General features: G+C 49.2%; 2 protein-coding genes and 1 long non-coding RNA gene across 9 annotated transcripts in view; 2 read left to right on the top strand and 1 right to left on the bottom strand.

Moving 5' to 3' along the window:
- The first annotated feature begins 265 nt into the window (after positions 1-265).
- Positions 266-12057, top strand: ACER1 (alkaline ceramidase 1). Of its 3 annotated transcripts, none has more exons than XM_090125959.1 (7): positions 266-1969; positions 3702-3805; positions 8742-8856; positions 9184-9322; positions 10505-10642; positions 11001-11138; positions 11889-12057. In XM_090125959.1, exons 2-7 carry the CDS (start codon positions 3713-3715, stop codon positions 12055-12057), a joined length of 792 nt encoding a protein of 263 aa, XP_089982085.1. In that variant the 5' UTR covers positions 266-1969; positions 3702-3712. The 3 variants fall into 3 exon arrangements, with proteins under 3 accessions (XP_089982085.1, XP_089982084.1, XP_031460479.1); XM_090125958.1 differs by having other exon boundaries at positions 266-3579; XM_031604619.2 differs by having other exon boundaries at positions 266-3805.
- On the bottom strand, positions 4452-25230 carry LOC149914725 (uncharacterized). Of its 5 annotated transcripts, none has more exons than XR_016460266.1 (7): positions 25117-25230; positions 21147-21313; positions 19098-19259; positions 16277-16748; positions 15166-15288; positions 10482-12372; positions 4452-9352 (listed from the first exon to the last, which is right to left on the bottom strand). It is a non-coding gene; the product is annotated as an uncharacterized LOC149914725 (long non-coding RNA). The 5 variants fall into 5 exon arrangements; XR_016460267.1 differs by having other exon boundaries at positions 16277-16451; XR_016460268.1 differs by having other exon boundaries at positions 16277-16451; positions 19179-19259.
- Positions 22390-25449, top strand: part of MLLT1 (MLLT1 super elongation complex subunit) — a 33185-nt gene continuing 30125 nt past the window's right edge. Inside the window, exon 1 of the mRNA XM_090125956.1 lies at positions 22390-24535. Within this exon, the coding sequence (XP_089982082.1) occupies positions 24521-24535 (15 nt within the window). The 5' untranslated portion in view covers positions 22390-24520. The remainder of the gene's footprint in view (positions 24536-25449) is intronic.

Below are 25449 nucleotides of genomic sequence, written 5' to 3'. Positions count from 1 at the left end.
TTGCCTAAAGCCTCCCACAGCAGTGCAGATGGAAACCTCCATGTGAGCTGCCCTGCTTTAAGCCCCCTTGCTTGCACTGCCAGCTCATGGCTGTCCCACTCTGTGGGGGATGGCAAATTCCAAACCACAAAGCCCAGTGTGCTATGTCCTGTGTTAAAAGCAAGGGGGAGAGGAGGCAGGAGCTCTCCGGTGGGAGGTAAGGACTTCTGGGGGTTGTCTCCATACAGCTTTCTTGTAAACTTTAACCCCGTGCTCTCCACCTCCAGCCCACCCCACATCCCTGCTGCCCTCAGGCAGGAGGATGCAGCCATTATGAGGAGCTGGGACAGAGGACTCAGAAGGAAATCAGCCCCTCTCCCTGTGACTTGAACACTGCTGACTGATGAATCAGGGAAGATGCAGATTCCTGGCATCCTCCCGTTACTTATTCATCGTGTGGCACAGGACACATCAGTGATGCTCAGCACTTTGCTCATGCAAAGGATGCCAGAGCTTTGGGGGTGGGAAAACATTCTTTTTGAAGGTGGCTGCATGAGGCAGGCATTGTGTGTCCAGGCAATGCCTTATTCTCAAATCCCCTCTCTGCTTCTCTCTCTGCATCTCACTGTGAGCCCATGGTACCCCGGGTACCTTCAGCACACCAAGTGCCATCCAGAGGCTGTAAGTGCATAAGAAGCAAATTTCATCCCAAGTTTCTCCAGCACAGCAGTGAAGACATCCAGGGACAAGAGCAGCCTGCTGGGCTCTGAGCTTTGAGCTGCAGTGTCTGTCCTAGAAAGAAGCTTTGTCTTAGTGGCACGCAACGTGGCTCAACCATGCTATATGATAAATGCTGCAGTAATTAACTACCATTGCATTTCAAAATCTATGTGGATTTGTGGAGATCTTGTAAGCCCTGGCATCTCTGGGAAGTGTTGCATGACTCAGGTCTCCCTTTTTATAGAGGTATGAGAAAAAATAGTTACACTTACCAAAGAGTTCCAGGGTAAATTCAGCCCGGGCAGCCTGGAAATGTCACAGCAAAGCAGGGTTGTGAGCCTGAGCCTCAGGGACTGCATGCACAAGGACAGAGATAGGGATAGGGACTGAAACAGAGATGGGATGGGGATGGGGACAGGGACAAGGAAAGGGACAGAGACAGAGACACGGGCAGGAACACCTCAGGTCTTGGTCAGACCCTGTATGGTGATGCTGAACCTGATGCTTCCCCTTCTCCATCAGGACAAGCTGAACAAATAATGAGCTTTTATCCTTAAGAAAGCAATGTAGTTCTTCTTCTCCCAACCCTATGTGAAGGAAAATGGTGTTGGTCTTCAGGAAAGGTGCAACTACTGATAGTTTTCATGATGAATGAGGATTGAGGAGGAAAACGTATGCAAAGCAGTCACACAGAGGTGTCCCATACAGCCAATTCTTTCACTAAATAACAAAACTTACAGCTAGAAGAAGTGTGATTTATCTTTGGTAATACATGGCAGCCATTGGGGGAAAGTTGAAAAGTGGCTTGAATTTAATCTCTGGAAATGAATGCAGTTTGCTGCATGGTTTTTTTTTGAGGACTGAAAATGGTTATACTTTTTATTAAGCAGCAATCCAAAGGAGGCTGTGCAGATCTGTTCCTCCCTTAGGAAAACCAGGGCTGGGAGCACAGCGTGTGCGCCTGCGCAGGTAACCTGCCTAGGGGCAGGCGGATGATTTCAGGCTGCATTTCTACCTGCTCTTCCAACCCTTCCAGCTCACGCTTCCCTGCCCTCCCTCTCTGCCCCTGCCCATTTGGGAGCACAGATATAAACCCTCCAGCCAATATGTTTCCTGTGGGGGACAGTGAGCTTTGCCTGGAGGGTGCTTATGGCTCTCACCTCATCCCAAAGCTGTCCTTAAAGACGGAGCGAGGAAGTTCACTGCCTGCAACCACAGAAGCTCCAGAAGCAGGGCAAGTTGTTCTCCTGACAATTGACCTCTCTCACAGGTAAGCACTGCTGGGATGAGCAGCAAGCAAGCAGCTGCTGGGTACTGCTTCTCTATTCCTTTCTGCTTCTCCTGTGCATGTCTCCAGCATCCCCTCGCCTCTTCTTGACTCAGCGAGGAGATGGGGTTTACCCTCCTGAGTCTGTTTATTTGCTCACTTGCAGATAGGTTTTACCCTCCTGGGTCTACTTCTTTTCCTATGCAAGTACTTGCGTTGCTGTAAGCAAGTGATGCACAACACCAGGGAGCAGCAGCTCATCCCTGCGGTGCACATGAGCCCATGGAAACCCAACATTGCAGAGTCAGGGCACAGCCCAACCCACCTGCATCTCCTTTCTGCTGCTTTCATTGATGCAGTCTCACCTGCTTGGGGGGAACCAGCCTGGATTAAAGAAAAGATGTCATTAACTTGTAATTGGAAGGGAGCAGTGGAGGTTTATCCACAAGTCAGTTTGCCTGATAGAGGCAGGAGGCTGCAGACGAGCTTGTTTGCGGCCGTGTTGCATTTGCAGGCTTTCTGCCTTTGAACTTCTTGGGAAGTGAGGCAGAGGAAACTGGTTGCTTCCCAGCCTTGCATACCTATGGCCACTGCTGAGCTCAGCGGTGTTCCTCAGCTGCTGTAAGCAGAGACCCAGCTTCTCCATAATAAAACAACTAACCAAAGAGCGATTTTAAGATAAACTTCCCTTCCTTGTGCTAGACCCAAAGCTGAGAGGGATTTAAAGGGAACGCTGCTTTCCACTCATTTCTTCCTGTGCCTTGGGCATGCTCAGTGCCAAAGAGCCACAGCAGCCCCAGGAGCACCAGTGTCCCCAGCACTCAGCCCCAGGGTCTGAATGATGTTCCCAAACCTCCGGGTTTGGCACCCGTCTCTGTCAGCCTCCAGAATAGCTCCAAAGCCTCAAGGATTTGTGAACAAGGAACTTGATCGGAACATTGATTTTTCCAAAGGCTGAGAAATGATGTGCAGATGGAGGGTAGGAAAGTCTTTAGCACAGGGAAAAGAAATGAAGAGGAAAGGTTGGGTTTTGGTTAGAATCCTGCTCAGCAATGCAATTCCTCCTCCATCAGAGGCCAGGCTGAGGATAAGAGGTGTGAAGCTTGGATGCCTTTCACTGGGCTGATTGCACTCAAAGTGGAATCACTGCTGGCAAAGGGACGCAATCCCAGGCCTTTGCTCCATGCCTCAGGAATCTGGGAACACCCCAAGTCTGAACTGGTGCTTGCACTGAGCTCCAGCCCTGGGGTGAAGGCTGCAAAACGATGAGAAAGGACGGAGCCAATGAGCAATAAACCCTGCAGAGCTCCACTCCCAAAAGGTAGCGCACAGCCCATGAGGTGTGGGGAAGTCCTCTTGGCAGCAAGATCTGAGTCATAAAGAAAGTGAAGCAAAGACAGAAGGCAGGGTGACAAGGGCAGGGCTGGGACATGGAGCAGCAATGACCCCCGAAGAGGGATGTTAGTGTTATAGATGTGGCAACGGTGGCCATTCCAAGCTCAGAGCTCAAAGATATTTCCTAGGGTGATTTGTGACTTCTGATTGCGGGGAGAGAGCAAGAAATGTCTGCAATGCAATGTGTGCTGGGAAGAAGATGAATCTTTCATAGCAGGGTAAGGATGCTGTGCAACATGAGCGCGTGCAGGTGTGCAAGGGGCCAGTGGGCAGCACGCTTCTCCCCATTCCATTTGTGCACGCAGGTGCATGACTAACCCACTCCTCTCCTTCTGCCCAGGCAACCCAACGATGCCGAGCATATTCTCCTACCAAAGCTCTGAAATTGACTGGTGTGAAAACAACTTTGTGCACTCGCCGATCATCGCAGAGTACTACAACACGGTGAGTGTTGGGCATCCCGAGGGCAGTGCTGCCTTTGGGATACAGGATGGGATCGGTCAGCCACGTTTGCTCTCCTGCTCTGAGCTTCCTGCTGTTAGAGGGTGTTTAATTGGGGAGCTGTACGTAAATCCTTGGGGGGTTTGCTGCCCATAAGCAGAGCTGGGGTAGGGGATTCTCTGGGCACACATGGGGCTGAGTTCCCACTGAGCAAAGTCTGGCAGTGCTCCTTAGCCCAGATTGGTGAGATCCTGTTATACCAGTCCTGCAGCTCGCCTGCCAACTGGGGTAAGTCCCACACAGGGCTCGTATATTCCAGCTAAATGTACAGGAGTGGCAGAACGAGAGACAGCACTTGCATGAACCACGTTGGGCAGGTTGGGAATCCGGAACTCTGGGCAGAGGAAAGCTGATGAGGGAGTTTCACCTCCTGTGATCCCCTTTGTAATCAGGCTCCTTCCAGCACCAGTCCCACATGCACTGACATCCATCTGCAGACACCCGCTGTCTGCGAGTGCGTCCCTCTGCCTCAATGCAATTAGTGCTGGCAGGGGCATGAGGCCATTTACAGCCTTCCAAAGGCCTTGTTTACAACCTTCAGCAATTACCTTTGAACACTGGAAGTTCTTGTTTCTCATGGAAATGTCTCTTCCTTTTTTTTTTTTTTTTTTTTTTATGCATTTCCTGTTTTTAATAAATGACCTCTAATAACGATAATACCCTCTCCAGTCACACAGTTCCAGTTGACCTGACAGGGTGGTGCAGGAGGGATGCTTGGGCTGTGTGCAGTCCCTTCTCTTTCAGGCACTGAAATAAGGACCTGCTGGTCCTGCTGCCCCCCAGCACACAGCTCCTGGTCTGTGCTGTCTGCTGGTTCTATGCCCCTGATGGATGAGCACAGGGTGCAGAGCAAAGGGGTGCAGAAGTCACTGATGCTCGCAGCAGCATTCTGAATGTCGCTGGAGGTGCCAAATGCCTCTGAGTTTGAGAATCTCATTGGCAACACTGGTGAGGGGCTTAATTCCAAACAGATCAGAAAGTCTGAAATCAGAATTAATACTGGAAGAAAGATTTGCCCAAGCTCTGAGGTCAGCACTCAGGTAGCATTTTTCCAATGTGTCTTCAGAGCTGAGACCACATTTTTACAAGGACTGTGATTTATACCTGTGCTGTTGGAGTGGCTCAGGATCACACCAAGAGGTACCTCAGGAGCTCAATCCTGTGTCTGAGCTCCCAGTGGCACGCTGCCAGACCCCAGCTGCTATGGTCAGGTGCACAACCGTCCTCCTAACGTCCCAAAGTCCTCTGAACCTCATAAAACATTAACTCTTAGATCTCTGCTTTTGCAGCAGAGGAAACCACTCCTGCAGTTTCTGGCTTGGGATATAATTCTTGTTTAGGGAATGGCCAAGATCAAGACTTGCCTTGCTGCCTGCAGCAGGACTGGTGTGTGGACTTCTCTCCAAAACATAGGAGGTGGGAGAGCAAACTCTGAGGAACCATTGCTGTCTGAGCAATTAACAACAATCCCCAGGGCTACACTGTGCTCAGAGCAGAACAGGGAATCCAAAGCCAGTAGAGCATCACCTCCATGGCATCGCCCTTGGTCCATGCAGGCTGGCTCTCAGCCCTGCAGCACTGGGAAACACTCTGCTCAGAGCATCATCCTAGGTGTGATTCCAGTGTCCTGTGTCTCCCTCTCTTCTCCATTCCTTTGTTCCCCACGTTCAGATCTTCAGATCGCTCCCTCCCTGCTCAGGCTTTATGGACCTTATCTCACTGCCCTGCCTGGAGACAATTATATCAATATTGACTTCAGCACCGCTTTGTCAGAGTTTTAGACTAGCTGGGAACCCAGCCAGCTCCTACCCAAATCTCCTAAAGCAGCAGGGCTTCCTAATGGAGCATCCTTTCTGCATCTTCTTCCCAACACTGCCCATGGCTCCAGCTGGAAGCTCTGTGTCAGCAGCAACATACTGCTGAGCATCGCTCTGCAGCAGCCGCTCTCACTCTCATCCCTGCCTGGGTTGGATGCTTTTTATTAGGAATAAGCACCAGGGGTATGAGCAGAGAATGTAAACAATATCGTTAAGTCCCTAATAATTAATACATTGTGGCTCATGATTGCACTGCAGTTCAGTGACAAACTGCTAACTATTTATAGTGACTTGGTGACCCAGAAATTTATTGTCTTCTGGCTGTTTACAGGAGAACAGTGTTGTGCTACATGAGGGTCATCAGTCAAGGACCTGTCATTCTACTCCCTTTTTTTTTTCCTGCAATAACCGATGAGGATGCTGGTAATGACATCCAGATCCTCAGCACTCTCTGGCTAAGCACCAGGAGTTCTCATATTGTCAGATAACCACAGCTCCATTGATCAGCGGAGATAAGCCTGGCTGCAGGTGTAAATCACCCAGATATGCCCAGATACTCCAGCTGGAGCTCAGTAGCCCCATGGCAGTGGGGACACCTCACACCCTTCTCACCCTGCAGTTTGTCTGCAGTCACACTGCTGCTTGCTGCCCCAAACACGGTGTGACACCACGATGCAGGATGGGCAGCCCCAGCTTCTGGCTGTTAGGAACTTGCTCTGCAAGTCCAGAGAGCCTTGGAGATACTTGCTTCTGTCTTGAGCTCTGCAGGCTCTGCTGTCAATGAAAGCCAGGTCTTTGGTCTTTAAGGGAGTGAATGCACTGCAGCAACACTCTGAGAAATCTCCTTCCTCTGCAGAGAATCATACAATCAGAATTCCAGAATGGTTGGGTTGGAAGGCTCTTAAAGGTCATTCTGTCCAGCCCAGGCCATGGGTAGGGCCATCTCACACCAGATCCATCCAGCCTGGCCCTAAGCACATCCAGGGATGGGGCATCCCTATCTGCTCTGTGGCAGCACACACCTGGGTTGCCACTGTCTCATCTCTGTGCTCACAGAGCACACCAGCACCTGCTGTCCCAATCCATCCCAGGAAGCCATTCACACTCTGCTGTGCATGGAGAAGCGGATGGCCCTCTGCAGGGCTTTCCTTTCCTTTTAGGCTGCACAGTGTACATTGCACAAGCCCTGGGGCCTTTCCCGTGATCCTGCTAATGCAGCAGGATTACAGACATGTCACTGATCCCAGCTTCACTTTTCTCCAAGGAAAACAAGCAGGGCTGGGACCTGACAGGTGTTGAAGACCCCCACTTGTGGGTCCCTCGCGGTTCTGCCCCAAGCTCTGAGCCTGGCTGCTCTGCAGGGAATCACTGCAATCTGCTGGCACGGTTCTCCTGATCATCCCTCCCTGCTGATATCTGATCTTGCACTTTTCAGGCTGAATTAATGAAGTGATAATGTTGCTATCATGTAATTAATGGTGCTGTTGCAATGCCCACTGCAGCAGGGATCCGGACCTCCCTGTGTGCAATCTCAGATTCCTGCGTTTCCTCACTTGGACACACATGCTGGCACTTGCATACTGCTGTGTCTTCTGCAAGCATTTGCTCTCTCCTTGTGATCCCTGCCTGTTTTCCAAAAGCCTCTTGAACCATTTCACAAGAAAAGAAATGCTTACAACGCAGTTGGTTACTTTAACACATAGTTTGGTTTCGTGATCATTTCCAAATAGTCTGACCACAAGCGTGCAGTGGAACCAGCACTTCCCTTCTCGTTTTGGAACAGAGACAGGCCTAGATTTGGCTATAAGCACCCACAGAGAACCAATACATTTGCCCTAAGAATTGCTGTTCATAGGCACATGGACTGGTTTCATGAAAACCGAAAACCACAGTGAAATTCAAGATTGATCTCTGTTTGTTGAAGGGAATTGAGGCCTTACATTAAGCATGGAGGGTTCTTCCCTCTGCAATGTGAGGGGGTGTACTTCACATGTATGACAACATCCATGGGATTTGCAGCCCTCTTCCTTTAAACTCACATCCCTCTTTGCCATTGCAATGTACCTGGTGCACAGTGGGGATGTACAGGGGTGAGCCTGCAGCTTTGGGGTGACACTCTGGGACAGTGTCTGGCTGGAATATGAAAGGAGAATTGTCAAGGCGAGATAAAAGCTGTGCTGGTGGCTGGCCAAATAACAGCATGGCAGATGGCTGTGCTTGGCTCTTCCAAACCCCACTGCATTGCCTGGCAGGTGGAACATTCCACTAGATCCCAACCTTTCATGCGCACGAGAAATTTTCCATGGGGACACACACTGAGCTTCCTCGTGATACTCCATTTATTGTGTTTGCACACCAGGTGACAATGCCTCACTTGCAGAGGTGAGGACTGCTTCAAACTCTCTTCCTCCCTTGCTGCAGGGTGGAAAGGACCTGATCCAGCAGTCAGGTGCAGGCGTAGAGCACTCCCTGCTCCTTCCCAGCTCCCATATTCTGCCCATCAGCATCTGCTGCTTCTCGAAATGCTGGCATTGTCACCAGGCTGACTCCCCACGCATTTTCCTCCACCCCAGCTGCACCAAAGCCTGGCAATGCAGCAACTGTGCAGAGCTGGAAAACAGGGATGAATTATTTTGCTGCATTCATTCACAAAGCATGTTCAGATAACTTTTATGACTTCATTTAATTACCGGTGTCCAGAGTACCTCCCTCCCTAGGGCAGGTGGCTTTGCACGTGACAACACAGGATGTCACTTCAGTCCAGCCCCACCTATGGGTGTCCTTCTGGTCCTGCTGCTGTCCATTGCACCTGGTTCACAGAGGCATACCCTGAGCTTGCTGTCCTCACAGAGAGCACAGCCCAGCTGCTGTCACATAATAGCCATCCTTCAAGCCTCAGCCTCACATCTCAAGAAATGCTTCTGCCCTGCCAAGAGCAATGCCTCCACACAGTGCTTTTCTCCAGAGATCAGTATCCTCTTCACATGGGAACATACTGAGACAGGTGGGATGGGACCTGCCCAAGATCATGCAGTAAACTGACTGTGCCTCTTGTTTTGCAGATCAGCAATGTATGCTTCTTCATCCTTTCGGCTGCCCTGCTCCACCTGAACCGGCAGTATTGCCAGCAGCGCACCGTGCCCATGTACTTCATCTCTGGCCTTCTCCTCTGTGTAGGTGGGTGCCAGTTTCATGAGACCAGGCTGCAAAGCATTCATTCATGCTACCTTTAGCTTTTGAAATGCGTATGTAGTGGCCAAAGCAAGGGGCAAGCTGGGGTGAGGAACTGGACAGCCATGTACATGTGAAGCTCATGGCTCCTGCTGGCTCTGGGTACAGAGCTTCATGCCCTGTAAAGCCCTGGGTCTTCCATTCATGCCAAGGTCCACGTTCTGCCTTTCAGGAATGATGTTTCTCTAAGAAATGTCTTAAGTACTTCCCAGTCCAGACAGGCTTCTCCTGGAACAGAGCTGCACTGACACAAGCTGTCCTCATTCCCTGCAGGTATCTTCTCCATGTACTTCCACATGACCCTGAGTTACGTGGGACAACTCTTGGATGAGCTCTCCATCCTCTGGACACTGGCTGTTGCATATTCCTTTTGGTACCCAAGGGCTCACTTCCCCAGGTGCATCAAAAGCAGGTATGGCTCAGTGGGAAATGAGTTTCCAGGCTGCAAGGGATGGGAAACTGCTGTTGATATGTGACCCTACAAGCCAGGTCTCAGCATTTTGCTCTTTGGCCAGACCCTACACTACTCACTTCTGGATCCCTACAGGGGGCACAAAACCCCTGGAAAGGGCTGTCCAGAGCTCCTGTTGCCTGGAGCTGCCTGCCTTCACAAAGCTGTACAAGAAGCTTTGCATGAAGGATCTCAAAAAGAAGAGATTTGGGCAAGTTTTTTTTCTTGGCGTGATTGGATGGGGATAGCTGTGTTAGGAACATGGGGACTGCTCCAGCTTGTGCACATCTTTGAAGGGACTGGAAGTCCTGCCAGCCTTTAGGGGAAGCAGAGAACCATCTGGGGCAGTGCAGGACCTGGGCACTTCACACACACTAGGAAATTACATGTTCCTGAGCACTGACATTGAATTACCCATGCTGTCAAACTCTGGTAGCATCCCCTGCCATTATCAGAGGGGATGGGGTTTCCCAAGATAACACCCCGTGTTGCAAAGGGTGTTTGCAGAAGGGCTGGCTGGTTGCAGCAGGATGGATGAAGAGACTGAGATCAGCAACAGGAGCTCAGCAGAGTTTTGTTAAGGGGATGCTCCCGTCCTGGCAGGCTTGCTGGTGCCCTCTGATACAGCCCTTAACAGAGCTCGCTCCCATCCCGCTCCTCCCATGCCACGGAGGAGGTCACCGGGAGTTCACTGTGGAGACATGGCTGGGGGAGGCAGCGAGAGGGGAAGGGACTTGGGAAGGGATTTGCATGTGAAAGGCCTCTCCGAGCCCTATTGTTGCTCAGTCAGCCCGAATCCGCGCTGCTGAAGGCCCTGCCCCCGCTGCTGGGACAGCAGCTCTGCAGCCCTTTGCACAGCTCCATGCCTGGCTCAGGCATCGCCATGGCAGTGCACGAGTCATCCTCGGCTCTGTCCTGGACCGACCAGGGGATTTAGCAAAGCAATTTCTCGGGCAGTTCTTGAGAAACATAAAATATATCCCGGCTTTCCTGCCAGGACTTCTGCAGAGCCTGAGGACAGTCATATGCAAACAGGTTGGAGGTGCTGGAGGGTGACTAGCAACAGCCAGCACCATCCTTTACCTGCTGCACTGTGAACACTGGAGGCACTGATACTCACTCCTAATTCTGTCATCCCTTTAGGAAGCAATTCTACTGGTTGGGTGGTGTCACCACGGTGATCACCACCTTGATGTCCTTCATCAAACCATCCATCAATGCCTATGCGCTCAACTGCATCGCCTTCCACCTGCTGTACCTGACCTGGCGCGAGCTGAAAAAGTAAGGAGGAGGTTGAGAAGTTCATCTCTGCCATCTCTGCAGCTCTTTCTCCTTTGTGCGGGATTTGGGAACCAGTGTGGGGTTGAGGGGAACCCACTGGGATCTGGGGAGAAAGACAAAGATGTGTTAGCATCTTGTAGCATCAGTTTCACCCACTGAAGGTCAGAAATTCCTTCTGCAGAGCCACACTTCTCCAGTTCTTGTGGTCTGATGAATATACTCGAGCAGAAACCCACCAGGTTTTTCCCTGTTGCATTAGCACATGCAGACAGGAACCTGCCGGCCCTTTTTTCAAACTCACTTTCCTTCCGTCCTTCCAACACAGCTCCCTTCTCCCTCTCCTCTCACTGTTTTCCAGGTGCAATGACCAACGTGTTCACCGGATGGCCAAAGCCATGGTGGTGTGGTGGGTGCTGGCCATCACCAGCTGGTTAAGTGACAGGTGGCTTTGCTGGCTCTGCCAGGCGATCAACTTCCCTTATTTCCACAGCTTCTGGTAAGTCTCCAGCAGAGAGAGAGGAAGCCTGGCTTAAATGTTTCAGAGCTGAAGGGCCACAGAGGAGGAGGGAGGACAGGAGGGATGTGGTACTCAAACAGGGAGCAGCTGCATCTGTGCCTACCCCTCTCCCACTTTGCTCTGTCACTGTTGATGCTGCTCCTCATCCTGGCCCCACCCCAAGGATTCATCCTAATCACTGCTTAATATCCCTTACCTCCTCCACACCAACAAATGTGAAATTGTTCTAAAACCACTGCAGGTAAGCCGCTTCCTTTCAAGGCACTACATCTGCTCCCAGGAAGCCATACAAAGTGCAATGCCCTTTATTTTAACACCAAACTGAAAGACAGTGATTTGCTTTAGGAAGACATTTCAGTCCCTCACCAAACATTGTTGTAAGTGCCATACAATGTGCACTTTCACTTTCATCCTCACAAGTAACTGGGATGACCAATTCAGACACCCAGACCTTCTGTGCTAAGCCAGGCAAAGTGAACGGGGTGATTCGGGGTTTAAGTCTCCTGTGTCACCCCAATTGCCCCAAACCCAGCTCTCAGAGCTCTTCTGGGATTTCTCTGTAGGCATAAACCCTGCAGGACCCATAGATCTTGTATACACTGCAGGGTTGGGACATTTGCCTGCCATTGCCATGCCCTCAGGGTGACAACTTCAGCCACACACAGTCACAAGGTGCAGGAGGGCTGGTAGTGTTACTCCTCTCCCACATCTTTTTTGGTTCCTTGACAGGCACGTGCTGATAGCTGTGTCCCTCCTCTACTGCTTCCCACTGGTCATGTACTTTGATGTCACCTACGAGATGCCAACATTCAAGCCAAAACTGGGATATTGGCCCAGCGACTCCTGGCCCATCGTGGTGCCTTACATTGCCTTGGAGGAGCCTCACAAGCAGTGCTAGAGCCAGCTGCATCCTTCAGCCATGGGGTGTGTGATGCACACACGTGCATCTGCACGGGAAGCACCTCAGCTGTGTGCCTGCTCCCTGGACAAGGGCAACGTGGCTGGCGGATGGGGCAGGGAGCAGCTGAGGCCTCGTGGTGCTGGGCATGAAGGAGGGTGGGAGCCCACAGACTAGGAGACTGCCCAGGCCAATGCTGGGGAGATGAAGGTCTCCTTCTCCAGCTGATGCTCACTGAGAAAGGGAGGGGACAGTGCTGCTTCTGTGTCCTCTGCATTAGTCAGGCTGTGGCATCTTTCGCTGACAAGGGCACAGCTGGAAAGACAGAAGCCAAGCTGGTGACAGATGGGTTTGTTGGGGCTGCTCTAATTATTATTATTAATTTTATTTATTTATGTATATGGTCTTGCTCAGGAGAGTTGTGCATTAAAGCTATGGACACTTACTTGCTCTATTCTTTCCCCTGACTGCACCGTATCCCCCATTATCTGTCAGCCACCTAGGGTGGCCAAAGCTCTTTATGGCCTGGGGAGAGAAATCCTCCTAGCTGACAGCCCAAGAGAGGTTCTGTTCTACCCCTTCTCAGTCCCTGTGGCCCTTGTCCCTCTTCAGCTCTGTCAGTTCCCAGTGTGTAACTTGTAGAGTCACCTGGAACACTGAAAGTGCCGGCTGATGGCAGAGCTGGAACATGAGATAAACATGTCAGAATCTTTGCAAGGACAAAGCAAGAGAAGATGTGAAGCTCCAGAGAATGGCCACTGCTGTGAGAGATGCTCTCTGGGTTCTCTCCATAGCACAGCAGTGAAGAAGCTGCTTCTGCTGTGGATGCTCTGAGCCCTGCTGCATCACAGTGATGTGGAACCTGGGGCCTGGCACAGCCAGGTAGGATGAGAGGTAATGGCCTTAAACTGCACCAGGGGAGGTTGAGGTTATCTATTAGGAACAATTTATTCTGAAAAGAAGTGGTCAGACATTGGAACAGACAGCCCAGGGAAGTGGTTGGGTCACTGTCCTTGGAGGTGTTTGAGAGCTGTGAACAAGTGGCAGTGAGGATATGGTTAGTAGGCATGGTGGGATGGGTTGGGGTTGGACTGTGTGATCTTGGAGGTCTTTTCCAATCCAAATGATTCTATGATTCTCTGGGGGCACCAAGAGGCCAGCAGAGCAGTTAGAGTTGTCTCCCTGAAGTACAGCCTCAGCAAGGTGATGCCCCTCCAGGGATCCCCAGGGGTTTGGGGATGCTGTCAGTAAAGCAAACAGCAGAAGCCCTTTGGGGCTCATCCTGAGCAAGAAGTCAGCGCACAGCTCCACCACCGTTGTGTTGTGGGTCCTCTGCAATGGTCCCCGGAGCCACTAGATGGCAAGTTTGGCTCATGAACCCTGGGCAATATTTCACCTGCATCACGCCTGGGCCGAACCCCCACGCCTGGTCCGTGCCCCACAGCACTGCACAAGGCCAGCTCCATGCCAGCACAGCCACCACGCATGGCACAGGATGGGGATACCAGTGGCCAGGCTTTTGTCTGCCTTCACCCGTCTCTTCTATCCTCCTCTTTGTCTCCCTGCATGCCATCACTCCTGCCTCTCCCCGTCACCTCGTTTCACTCCCCCTCCTCATTTCTCTCCCCCTCTTCCTCACCCCTATCCCCAGCCCATCACATTCTTCTGCAGCCTATTAATAACTTCTGGGCAATTGCACCGGGTCCCTGCTGGGCCCGGCCCCTCGCCCGCCGCTGTCCCGTGCAGCCACTGAGCGCGACGGCAGCAAGTTCAAAAGTGCAGAGGGGCTTTCACGGCCCCGCTCCCCGTCAGGGGGTGGAGGAGGCCGCTGGCAAAGAAAGGCCGCGTTGCCAGGGAGCCTGGCACAGGAAAAGGGGGTCACCGTCACCTCCGGAGGGGACCGAGGGAGATGGACGGGAGCCAGCAGCCTTTTGGGATGGGGATGCTAGGAGCCACGCAGGGACGGAGGCTGTGATATGGAAGAGGGCGAATGGACCGCCGCAGGTCTGAGAGATGATGATGAGAAATCCCACAGCAAAATCCCCCGTGCTCTATGGTAATAAGGGAGGTGTCCCAGGCGCCTCGAGAACAATGTTGCTGCAGTTGAGTGACTGTAACAGGCCCTGATGACAGCCGGGGCCGCGTTAAAAATGCCTATTCAAGCAGATCAAGACATTGAGAGGCCTCGTGGGGATCTCAAACCCTCAGGGATTTCTGGATGAAGCCAGAAGCTGAATCCCCAGCCCTGGGAACCTGAGGGGGGAGAAGGAGGGGGGGGGGGGGGGGGGAGAGAAGAGAGAGAAAAGAAAAGAAACCCACAAAGCAGCTTTAAAAAGAGTGCAGTGCCTGAGGCAGGGCCCCCTGCGCCGAGTGGGGCCACAGTCTGAGAGAGCCAAGCAGACCTGACACTGCGATGTGACTGCGGTGCTGCACCCCAAAGCTGTGCGGGGTTCTCCAAAGCACCTCCAAAAGGTGCCCAGGCTGCTGGGGACATCCCATCCCTCCCACCAGGGAGCCACATGTCCCACATGCAGGGTGCAGCCAGCACCGAGCATCTCATCAAAATGAGTTGCGGCATTTCTGCTGCAAGCAAAACAGGGACCAGAAGGAACCACCAGCACAATGCAGGGGTACAAAGATAACAGTGGTCCTTTCTCTGCCCCAAAACCCTGGGAAGCTCTGCAGTTCCCCTGCGAAGGGACCTTTGCCATGTGTGTGCCATGCTGGCTGCATGCAGCCGAGGCACTCAGCAGAGTAATGCTGGAATTTGGCAGGGCAGGAAGAGCAACAAGCCCACACACTCAGGATCTGAGCTAGGAATGGTCAAAATTAAACCCTTCCTTCCCTTATTTTTGCCAGATGAGCCTTAACCCGGATCATTTTCCTGATTTGGTTTGCCATGTGGCTGCCTAAACCACAAGAAAAGAAGCAAGAGATGGAGCAGGAATGAGGAAGAGAACAGAGAGGCTGCTGCTTTCAACTGATGCCAGATTAAAAGAGGTTGTGAAACAACAGCATCAGTCGAGTCTATTTGGTACAATTGCAACACAAATGAACTAGTAATGTTGATAAGGCACCAGTCCTGCAGGATAAAGTATTAATTTTTACCTGTTTTGCTGCACCAAATTGCCTCCTGCTGTTATAGATTTACACTGCAGGATGTGGCCAGCAAGCTGGAAACTTTTCAAGGCAGAGGGATTTATCCATAAAGGACAGTACACATTCATGGACCTGCATAAGTAATGCAAAAGTAATTAATAATAACCTCTTAGCAATGCCAGGGGAAGAAATTGCTTCACTGGAGCTGCTTGCAAAAGACCTTTATTTGTATCTGTCTCAAAAAGAAAGGAAGATGGTAGTTTTGTTACACAGAAAGTATGTAATAGGAGCTGGGATTTTAGTGAAGCCTGGTTATCTTTGTGATTAAAAAACCCTCTTCTGGAGTTGTGTTAAAACGATGTTAATTCAGGTTAAACTTTTCTCAGTTTTAGTCTTCAAAGTCAAAAGTTGGAAAGCGTAAATGCAAAGAGCTGAGAAACTCGGGAAGGAAAAAGAGAGGCTCCAGGAAATATTACTTCTAAATTCTTGTCCTTACAACTCTAAGCACTGCTTCTGAGGTTTGACTCAAGATTTCCAGCTCAGAGGTTGGCAGCTCTGTTACATCCCCATCAGAACTGCTAGCAAAAAAAGTTATTTATTTTCTTTCCCCGTTTTACTTACATCCTTGCTATCCACTTTTTATACAAAATTAACTGTCGAGTCATAATCAAATGCCAGGATCTCCACATTCTAAAGGTTGTTCTGGACAGATAAAAGGGATCAGATCCTGTTTAGCTGAAAGTCCTGGTTCAATGAATACAGTCCTGCAGCAGTCACAGTCTTGAGGTGCCCTGCCAGTGTCTCTCTGTGTTATTTCACACGGTGGCTGCACACATTATCAGGGCCAGATTTGACCAGTGAGCACAGGGGAGTTGTGAGTAAAAGCTGTACTTCAATAACATGAAGCACGGCTGTTACATGGCCAAATAAACCAGTTGGCAAAAATGATATTAAAAGATCAAATAATGTTTTCAGCTGTTTCTATAAAGCCTCGTGCTTTGCTTCCACTTAGCAACACATTTTCACTGCTGTTTTCAGAAGAAACACAAGCAGTTCACATTTCTCTGATAAAGTGGTTCACATAACTTCAATTCTGTAGTAATGGCTGCTATAAAAATACCTAAGATGAAAGGATTCGCTTTTCCCTGCCTTCACACTGAAGCTCGTGGTCTCACTTAGTTCTGTCCTCCATGTTTTCCCATTCACTTTCTATGAGCATTCAGTCCTTGGGTCCCAATTCATGAGCTGCATCGATTTAGACAGACATTCCACGAGAGACCAGGTGTCTCAGTTCACTGAAATGCATAAGCATATGTTTAATTTTAAGCATATGAATATTTCCATTGCTATCAATGGCACTCGCTTACACTTAAGGATTCATTTTGTTGAGTAGCAGCCAGAAATAGTGCTGTGTAATGCCAATAAAGTGCAAACTGCAATATTTCTCTAAGTGCTTTTTGGGACCATTCTAAAAATTAATCGATGAACAACTGCAACTTGAAAACACAAAAACTGATATATGTGGGATTTTATTGTTTACTGCCAAGCACTAACATCCACCAGAGCACTGCCAAGTGAAATTAAAACCAAATCTGTGAAATGGAGCAAAAACGGCAACAAGTTAAATTTGTTCTTCATCACCATTCATCCTATCTGACTTAAAGATCTAGTGGTGTAACACTGAAAAACATGAATCATCTTGACAGAAAGACATACACAGAGATTAAAGGCAGGGCTTGACCCCGTCTGTACCATCCCTAATGCATACTAACTCTATTCAGTCCAACCTGGAGTGGATACTTGAAAGAGAGAACAGGATCTGCTCTGTGACACTCGGCACAGAGAAGTGCCTTGAACAAGGGCAACTTTTAATGATCAAACTATGATGAAGTGTCACTAAAAACATGACTCTGCTCTCCCTTATCTTCCACAGGACTTTATCTACTGCTCTCTTATGAGGAACTGATGAAAATGTCCAGGCAGCAAGCATCCTAGCTACTTCTATTTGTTTCCATCACATTATGCATCACAAGTCCAACAATGCTGCCATTGCCAGTGACCCACACAGACCCGGGACCCCATTCCCCTATGATGGGATCACAATATAAACAGCTATATATCTATATGCAAATGATTGCTGTTTTCAAGCTGTTCATCAGTGACCTTCTACACTGCCCATACGGTACAGTAATATGTTTTCCACATATGTCAGATGTTTCGTGACACATTTCATGCATATATTTAAAATAGATTTCATAGCATATAAAAATCCGCAGGCAGTGGGAGAAAACAGCCTGCATCTGCAGTGTTTACATAATGCATTGCAAAACTGCATGAAATGTGTCAAATTGATTGTATTCTTCATTAATCCAAAATATTGGTGGCATATAAAATGTATGTAATGAATAAACTCACGGGCATGTATTACAATGCCTAGCACTGATGCCTGAGTAACAAAGGGACAGAATTTCTTACAGCTCAGCCTCCACTGTCTAACTGCAGAGAGTCTTCAGTTCACACTGCGTTGGCTGAAACAGTATTTGTTGCATGTGTGTGTTGTTTTAGATCCCATCCTGACTCCCTTGAAACTATGCTGGCAAGGCCACAGTGGAACAAAGTCAAGCTCCAAGGCATTACAGGAGTGCCAAGATATGACTTTGCAGCAATCAGGTGCACTATTGTCTCACAGGTAGTGATATCAGTGATAATGATTAAGTTTCAGTGATAGAAATTTCAGCATGGTACTGCCAGCCAAATTCCCTGAGTCACAGGAACGTTTGCATAGCCTGCACTGCAGTGTGGGGGATTATCTCACCTGCTATCATACCTGAGCTAGTTAGATTAGAGCTGGTTTGCATAGACTAACATATGTGGCAACCCCACCTCCGTTTGCTGTGTAGACAGGTGGAAGCCACAAAGAAGCTCATTTCAGTAAAACAGCCTGGTTTTGGTGGAAACTCTCACTGTAGCAGCTGACTGAGGAGCCACAAAAACCAGAAATTCACATTAATTTGAGTGTTACATGTTCTGAAATGCTGCTCTGGGATGTCTCACAACCTGCTTTCATTATAGTAAGGATCAAACTATAGGCTAGGTACCTGCTTTTGTTGGAAAGGGCCTGTTGCTCTGTAAACCAGCAGGCTGAGTGATTAGGGCTGGAAATAGCAGAAACACCAGTCCCCAAGAGGAAAAGGCACCACACTGTGAGCCAGAGCTCGGGATGCTCAGAAACAAGGCATGCATGAGTGTGTGGCCACAGGATTGTTGCAAGTTAGGCCTGGGAAACTCGAGACACTGAGAATGCCTTGGCTATGGAGAGGCTGTATTTCAGACAATATATTTATCTGAAATAATAAGTCCTGCTCCTTTTTTGGACACTCTTTTCAATCCAGGAAATGATTCAGAACAGGCTTTTTGATGCCGGTCAGATTCTGCTGCTGATCTCATCCTGCCATGTCCTTTTTTTCAAGCTACTTCACTCCCCATCTTGTATTATTTAATGCTCTAAAGGTTATCCTGTCCAGGGTCACAGTTCCCTGTCAGAAGGTGGCCTCTCTCTGAGCACACAGATGAGCATCCCTCAATGACTTTGGCATCAACCAAAACAAGGCACAGGCAAAGCAGACACACTGAATCTCCTTCCCTTCTACTGAACCATGACTGTGTTTGCTCCTTAAGGTGCTTAGATTTGTCTTCTCCAGCCTGAGCTTCTGCCAGCAGCTCGTATTCAGTGCTGGACGAATCCAGGCTGTGAAATGCTCTTCATGGCAGGTCCAGCCAGCTGGTGAGATTGGCATGACACAGCCTCTTACATCATTTGGCCAAACCTGACCTGTGTCTGCAGAGTGCTAACGAAAGGTATCGTCATCTGACAGAACGAATTGATAGGTTTCAGCTCAGCCTGTGGCAGGCCAGTAGCTACATTATAATGCCAACCTCACCTTTGGTGCTAATGAGGCCCCTTCATTAACAGCCTTGAGCAGAAGGGTCAGGGACTGAATAGAGACAGACTCCTTTCTCACCCAGAAAGCTGGTTCTCCTTATTCAGAATTGAAGCACATTGGTGGGGCGGTTTGAGGACGCTTGTGCTGCCCATGTTGCATCTGCAAAGGACATGACGTATTTGTGACTATTCATCTGGCTCTTTTCACCAGCACTAACTACACAGAAAGCATCAAATAAATTCTCATTGTGTTCCTGCTTACTGAGAAAATTTTCCCTCTTCCTTCTGTTTCAGAGGGTTATTGCCCATTAAAAGACTTCTGCATTTTTCAGAACCTATAGTAAGCTATAATTTAGATTTTCCTCAGGCACGAAAGAACTTAGTTAAACTCAATTGTATTACAGTGGTTTTGGTGGCTTTTTTTCTTTTTACTAAGTCCTTCATTAATAAGGGAACTAAAGAATTTCCAAGCTGCCTGTAATTTTTTCCCCAGATGCAGCTAGTTGTGGCTAGGAACATTGTTCTGGCAATCAGAGGTTTTGGCCATTAACAATTTGGACTTTTGCTGCATTATCCTGGTGTTAAATGCATGTCCTGAATACCAAATCTTCTCCTGACTTAAGATTCAGGACTTCTTCTGAGACTGTAAGTAAGGATATAGCACTATTGTTGGTGAACCCATGGTAAATACCAACCCTTACTACCTCAAATATCATTAGTTCTCTGTTTTGATTGTAGTTATATACATCCCAGAAACTCCACAGAGTATTTGGCTCATCAAACATTGCTACACAAAATTAGACAAGGACCACTGTGATCACTGTGCAGCTGGTAAGTGACTTACAGAGGTCCAGAGAAGAACCTAAAGGTCTTTCCACTCAGTAGTATTGCATGCAGATACGAATTGAAGAGTGGGTTTTCTCAGAGAAACTCTGCTCAAATGCAAGCTCAGTGTCTTTAAGTCCATAGAACCATTACAACATCACTATTTTTCTAAGCTGTTTGACTCTAAGTGCTGGCAGCTCTCCAAGCCACTCAAAGTACAGACTGACCACAGAACTTGTGGTCTTCGGTTCAGAGCAGAAAAAGGGAAGATGTAACTAAAACAGTAATGAGAAAATAATGGTGAATGGCAATCAACAGTGAAGCAAGCTTGTTTCTCCAAGAATAGGAAGAGCAAGACTTACAGAACATTGTAGTAACACAAACATAATACATCCATACATATCAATCAATCATAGGGCTTTATGGCAGAGGTGTGAGCCAGCCAACTCAAAGAGTGGTGCTAAGCCCACAGGAAACTACTCTCATTGCAAAATGAGAGATGTTGCTTGGATCCTGGCAAGTAAGCAGTCTGGGTGTCTCCTGTGTTTACTTGGCCAACAGGTGCAATACAAAGTATTTTTTCCACTTCATTTTCCAGCATCCCTGGCTCTCGTGGGACAGAACCACCCCTTGGCACAGCGAGGGCCAAGCAGGATGAAACACACACCTCTGAGCACAAGACTAGGATCTCAGAAGCAACGCTTTTGCAATAAAAAGCCCAAACAGAAATTAGGGAGAGCTGTCATTGTCCATTTGCATATTTGAATATGCAAATCAGATCTGTTTCTTATCCATTGGCACTGGCCCTACTGTAGATGGCAGCAACACAGCAGATCTTTGCCAGACTACAGTGCCACAAAGAAAGTAGCTAATTGGATTTGCAGGCACTTATTGCAAAACTCAGAAGTTGCTGGAATAGATATAAAGAAACAGGAGCTCAGCCCACGGCTGCCTTGGGTGCGAAGGCACACAGCTGACAGCTCGTTAGCTTGAGATGTCCCTGCAAAATGAGAAGTTTGGAGGAAGCCTGCGTGGCTCCTGGCTACACCTTCCCCAGCACTACCAGACATCTAAAATCCCAACACCCTCCTACAGAGCCTGGCAAATCTTCTACCTTTGGCTGCTTTTTAACTGCCCAATTCCTTCAGTGTAGTCCAGTTTTGTTGAAGTACATGATAGACGTTGGGCTGCCTATCAGAGTGGAAGCTGAGTTTTCCCATACCTAACTCAGAAGTGGCCAAGTTCACACTCGAATCCCATCCCTGGTCACAGAGCACCTTGAAAGCTGGAGCAGTGAGTTGAGATGTCAGCATAGATGGGGAATTGCAGTGTCCTGAGCTGGAGTGGGAGGGCAGTCTGCATCCTGCACTGGAAGTGAGTGGCAACAAGCTGGGAAAAATAAAGGCACACAAATCAATTAAAATTATCAATTAAATTGTCAATTAAATTATCAATTAAATGATCAATTAAAATGTAGGAATTGAAATAAAAATCAAATTCTAATGAAGTTTCACAGGCTGTAACTATTTGGCAGGAAAAGTTCAGGGGTTTGCATCTCTTAAATAACATCTCCTACACTAGGACCATTCAAACGAGGGAGCGTGGGATCAAATAATCCACTGTGGGAAGATGGAGGATTGTCCCTGTTCATTGCAGGGAGGTGGACTAGATGAGCTGTAAGGGTCCTTTCCTTCCAACTTAAACGATTCTGTGATTTCCAGGAAAGATTTAGACCTGGGGGCTTGTAACCAGCAAAGGCTGAGAATGAATGGCACCACGAGTTGGAAAATAAAAGATTGAACCCTCAGAGTCATGAGCACGGGAATAAGGTCCACAATTAAAGATATCAATGGGAATTCACAAGAAAGAGGCCCGGTCTGAACAGGGAAGAAAAGAGACTGTCCGAGGAGATGTCCTTTGGGCCTGCATCAGGCAGAACACAGAAAATTAGCAGCGGGCACTTAAAAAGCAAGAATCAAACGGAGCTCTTTGTTTTGTCGCTGTGAACTGAAGCGATGAAGCATTTTGCTTTACTAATATCTCCTATCAAAGCTGATGAGGTGAAGTGGCTCTTTGGAACGATTTGGGAGCCCATTAATCCCCGCCTGTGGCTATGGGTGAGCGGCACGCACCGAGCTGCGGGCTCACACGCATTTTTCTGCTCTCTCACAACGACGGGCAAACTATCCCAACCAAAAACCCGCACCAAGCAAACGCCTGCCTGGTTTCGAAGAGGAAAACTTCCTCAGAAGCAGTCACCAATCGCATTTGGAGGTTAATTTAAAGCTCGGAACAAGGAGGGGAATAACTCGTCGTTTGGAGGTGTAAACAAAACCCACTTTTCAGATGCAAATGCTACGCTGGGTGCCAGCAGCGGTGCTCGCGGTGCCCGAAGGCGGGACGGTGACCTGCAGGCTCGCACCCAGCTGCTCACCGCTGTTCTCTGAAGGAATCCCTCGCACTATTTGCATTGCAAATGCCCCGCGCTGCAGACGGAACACGGGATATTGTTCGTCGCCGACGGGCGCTGCGCGGGCACCGCTCCCCAATAGCCGCCCCGCGGTCTCCATCGCGGTGCTGTGCGCGCCGGGAAGGGCGGGAGGGGAAATGGGGGGGGAATGAAGGTGTGTGAGGGGAAGCGGAGGGAGGCGGGTGGAGGTGGGAGAGAGGGGTGCTGAGGGAAAGGGGAGGTGTGTGAGGAGAAATGGGGGAGGAAAAGGGGAGAGGCTGAGGGAAAACGGGTGAGAAAGAAGGAGAAGGTGTGCGAGGGGAAAATGGGGGGGAGAAAAAGGGGAGAGGCTGAGGGAAAATGAGACACTGAGGGGGAAATGGAAGAGACTGAGGGGAAATAGAGAAACTGAGGGGAAAATGGGGGAGAAAGGTGAGGGACACGAGGAAAATGAGAGAAATGGAGAGGAAGATGGAGGATTTTTGAGGGAAAATAGAGAAACTGAGGGAAAATGGGGGAGAAAGGAGAGAGGCTGAGGGAAAATGAGACACTGAGGGGAAAATGGAAGAGGGGAAATAGAGAAACTGAGGGAAAATGAGGGAGAAGGGAGAGGGACACAGGGAAAAAGAGAAATTGAGGGGAAGATGGAGGATTCTGAGGGAAAATTGAGAAACTGAGGGGAAAATGGGGGAGAAACAGGGAGAGGCTGAAGGAAAATGAGACACTGAGGGGAAAATGGAAGAGACTGAGGGGAAATAGAGAAACTGAGGGGAAAATGGGGGAGAAAGGAGAGGGATGAGGGGAAAATGAGAGAAATTGAGGGAAGATGGAGGATTCTGAGGGAAAATAGAGAAACTGAGGGAAAATGTGGGAGAAAGAGGGGAGAGGTTGAGGGAAAATGGGACACTGAAGGGAAAATGGAAGAGGGGAAATAGAAACTGAGAGGAAAATGGGGGAAAGAACAAAGTGTGTGAGGGGAAAATGGGGAAAGGGAAACGCTGAGGGAAAATGAGAGAAACTGAGGGAGAAATGGGGGAGAAAGGAGGGAGATGTTGAGGGAAAATAAGAAAAATTGAAGGGGAAATTGGGAGAAAGAGAAGGATAAGGTGTGAAGGGAAAATAGGGGAGAAAGGGAGATGTTGAAGGAAAATAGGAGATACTGAGGGGAAAATGGGGGAGAAAGAGGAGGAGTGTGAGAGGAAAATTGGGAGGATGTTGAGAAAATGAGAGAAGATGGGGGGAAAGAAGGATAAGGTGTGTGAGGGAAAATGAAGGAGAAAGGGGGGACGTTGGGGGAGAATGAGAGAAACTGAGGGGAAGAATGGGGGGACGCTGGAGGAAAATAGGAAACAGGGAAAATGGAAGACAGGAGAAATAGAGAAACTGTGGGGAAAAGGAGAGAAAGAATAAGAAGGCGTGTGAGGGGAAAATGGAGAAAGAAAGAGAAGGTGTGGGGGGGGAAATGAGGGAGAAAGTGGAGAAAAATGAGGGGCATTGAGGGAAAATGAGGGAGGACAAGGACAAAAAAAAGATGAAAGAAACCAAGGAGAAACTGAGGGAGAAAGAGGTAAAGTGAAGGTGTGTGAGGGGAAAATGAGGGAGTTTGGAGGAAAAATGAGGGAAAAAGGGAAGGTGGGGGGAATGCAGGAGGGACACTGAGGGGGAAATGATTTGAGAAGGGGAATGTGAGAGAAAAATAAGGGATATTGAGGTGAAATGAAAGAAACAGAGGAAGCCAAGAGAAAATGAGGGAAAATGGGGTGATAACGAGGAAAACCAATGGTGTATGAGGAAAAAGAGAGCCTGAGGGAAAAATAAGGGACACTGAGGGAGAACGAGAGAAACCTGAACGAAAATGAGGGAGAAGGGGTGTAAAATAAGGAAAATTGGGGTATTGAGGGGAGAAGTGGAAGAACAAGGGAAAATGAGGGAGAAGGCAGAAAAATTAGGAACATTGAAGGGGGGGGGGGAATCGAGAAGATAAAGGGAAAATTGTGGATAAAGAGGGAAAATGAGGGAGAACCAGAGAAAAGAGAGTGAGGGAAAATTGGGAACAATGAGGGTATACAGGAGAGAGAAAGGGGAAGAAAACAGGGAGAAATAAGAACGAGGATAAGTGAAGGTTTGTGAAGAGAAAATGAAAGGAAATGAGGGCTGGCAAGGTAAGAAAAAGGGAAACTGAAGTAAAAGGGGTACAGTGGAGAAAATGAGATGGTTAAATTAGGAAGACTGGGGGAAAGGTGAGGGAAATGTGGCAATTGAGAAGAAATGAGAGAAAAGGAAAACAAGGGAGAGCAATGGAAATGAGCAAGGAAGAGGGAAAATGAAGGCACACGAGGGGAAAAATGGAGATGGAGGAAAATCAAGGGAAAAGGGGGGATTGAAGTTGAATATGAGAGCATGAAGGGTGACAAAGACAGAAACTGAAGAGCAGTGAGGAAAAAATGATGGAGACTGAGGGAGAACATGGGAGAGTGAAGGTGACGTTGGGAAAAATAATGGAGATGGAGGAAAAAGGAAGAAAAAAGAGGGAGGCTGAAGGAGCATAGTGCCGCTTCCTCCCAGCCACGGCTGAGCCCTGCCCAGCCATTCCGAACAGCGGCATCCGCTGCACTGGGAACTGTGGTTTCCCTTGTTCTCAGCTCATTTGTGTATTAAATTAACGAACGGGTGAAGTTCGCAGCCACCGATGGCGGCGGGAAAGCGTAGGCCGAGGGAGAGAAAGGAGCAGCGCGCAACGAACCCCAAGCTCTGGTCCCGGTGCCGGGCTGCGCGATACTGGGTGACTGCGAGGGGCTTGAACGGGGCGCGGGCCCGACCACGCCGCAAGACCGGAGCGCGCTTCAGCGCAGCACCGCGCCCACTGATAAGAGGGGGAGGGGAGGGAAGGGGGCACGGGAGGCGGTGAAGCCCCGCCCACTTCTCGTCCCGCCCACCACTCCCCGCTTGACCCACCACAGGCTCCGCCCCTTTCCCCGCCCACTCGGCGTACCGCCCGCCTTCCGTTGGACAGAACAGCCGCCCGTTATGCGGAGGCGGGGAATACCGGCGGAGTTAAGGCGGAAGCCCCGCCTCC

Source organism: Phasianus colchicus, chromosome 28 (genome assembly GCF_987193195.1).
Source record: "Phasianus colchicus chromosome 28, bPhaCol1.hap1.1, whole genome shotgun sequence".
Classification (NCBI taxonomy): Eukaryota; Metazoa; Chordata; class Aves; order Galliformes; family Phasianidae; genus Phasianus; species Phasianus colchicus.
Note: the sequence above shows the minus strand (reverse complement) of the source record. Positions and strands in the feature narration are given on the sequence as shown.

Excerpts from the sequence above, each read along its gene's own strand:
- ACER1 (XM_031604619.2), top strand. The coding sequence starts at position 3,671 with ATGACTAACCCACTCCTCTCCTTCTGCCCAGGCAACCCAACGATGCCG. Across the intron at positions 8,857-9,183 it reads TGGCCTTCTCCTCTGTGTAG|GTATCTTCTCCATGTACTTC; the intron begins GTGGGTGCCAGT and ends CATTCCCTGCAG. Across the intron at positions 9,323-10,504 it reads CCCAGGTGCATCAAAAGCAG|GAAGCAATTCTACTGGTTGG; the intron begins GTATGGCTCAGT and ends TCATCCCTTTAG.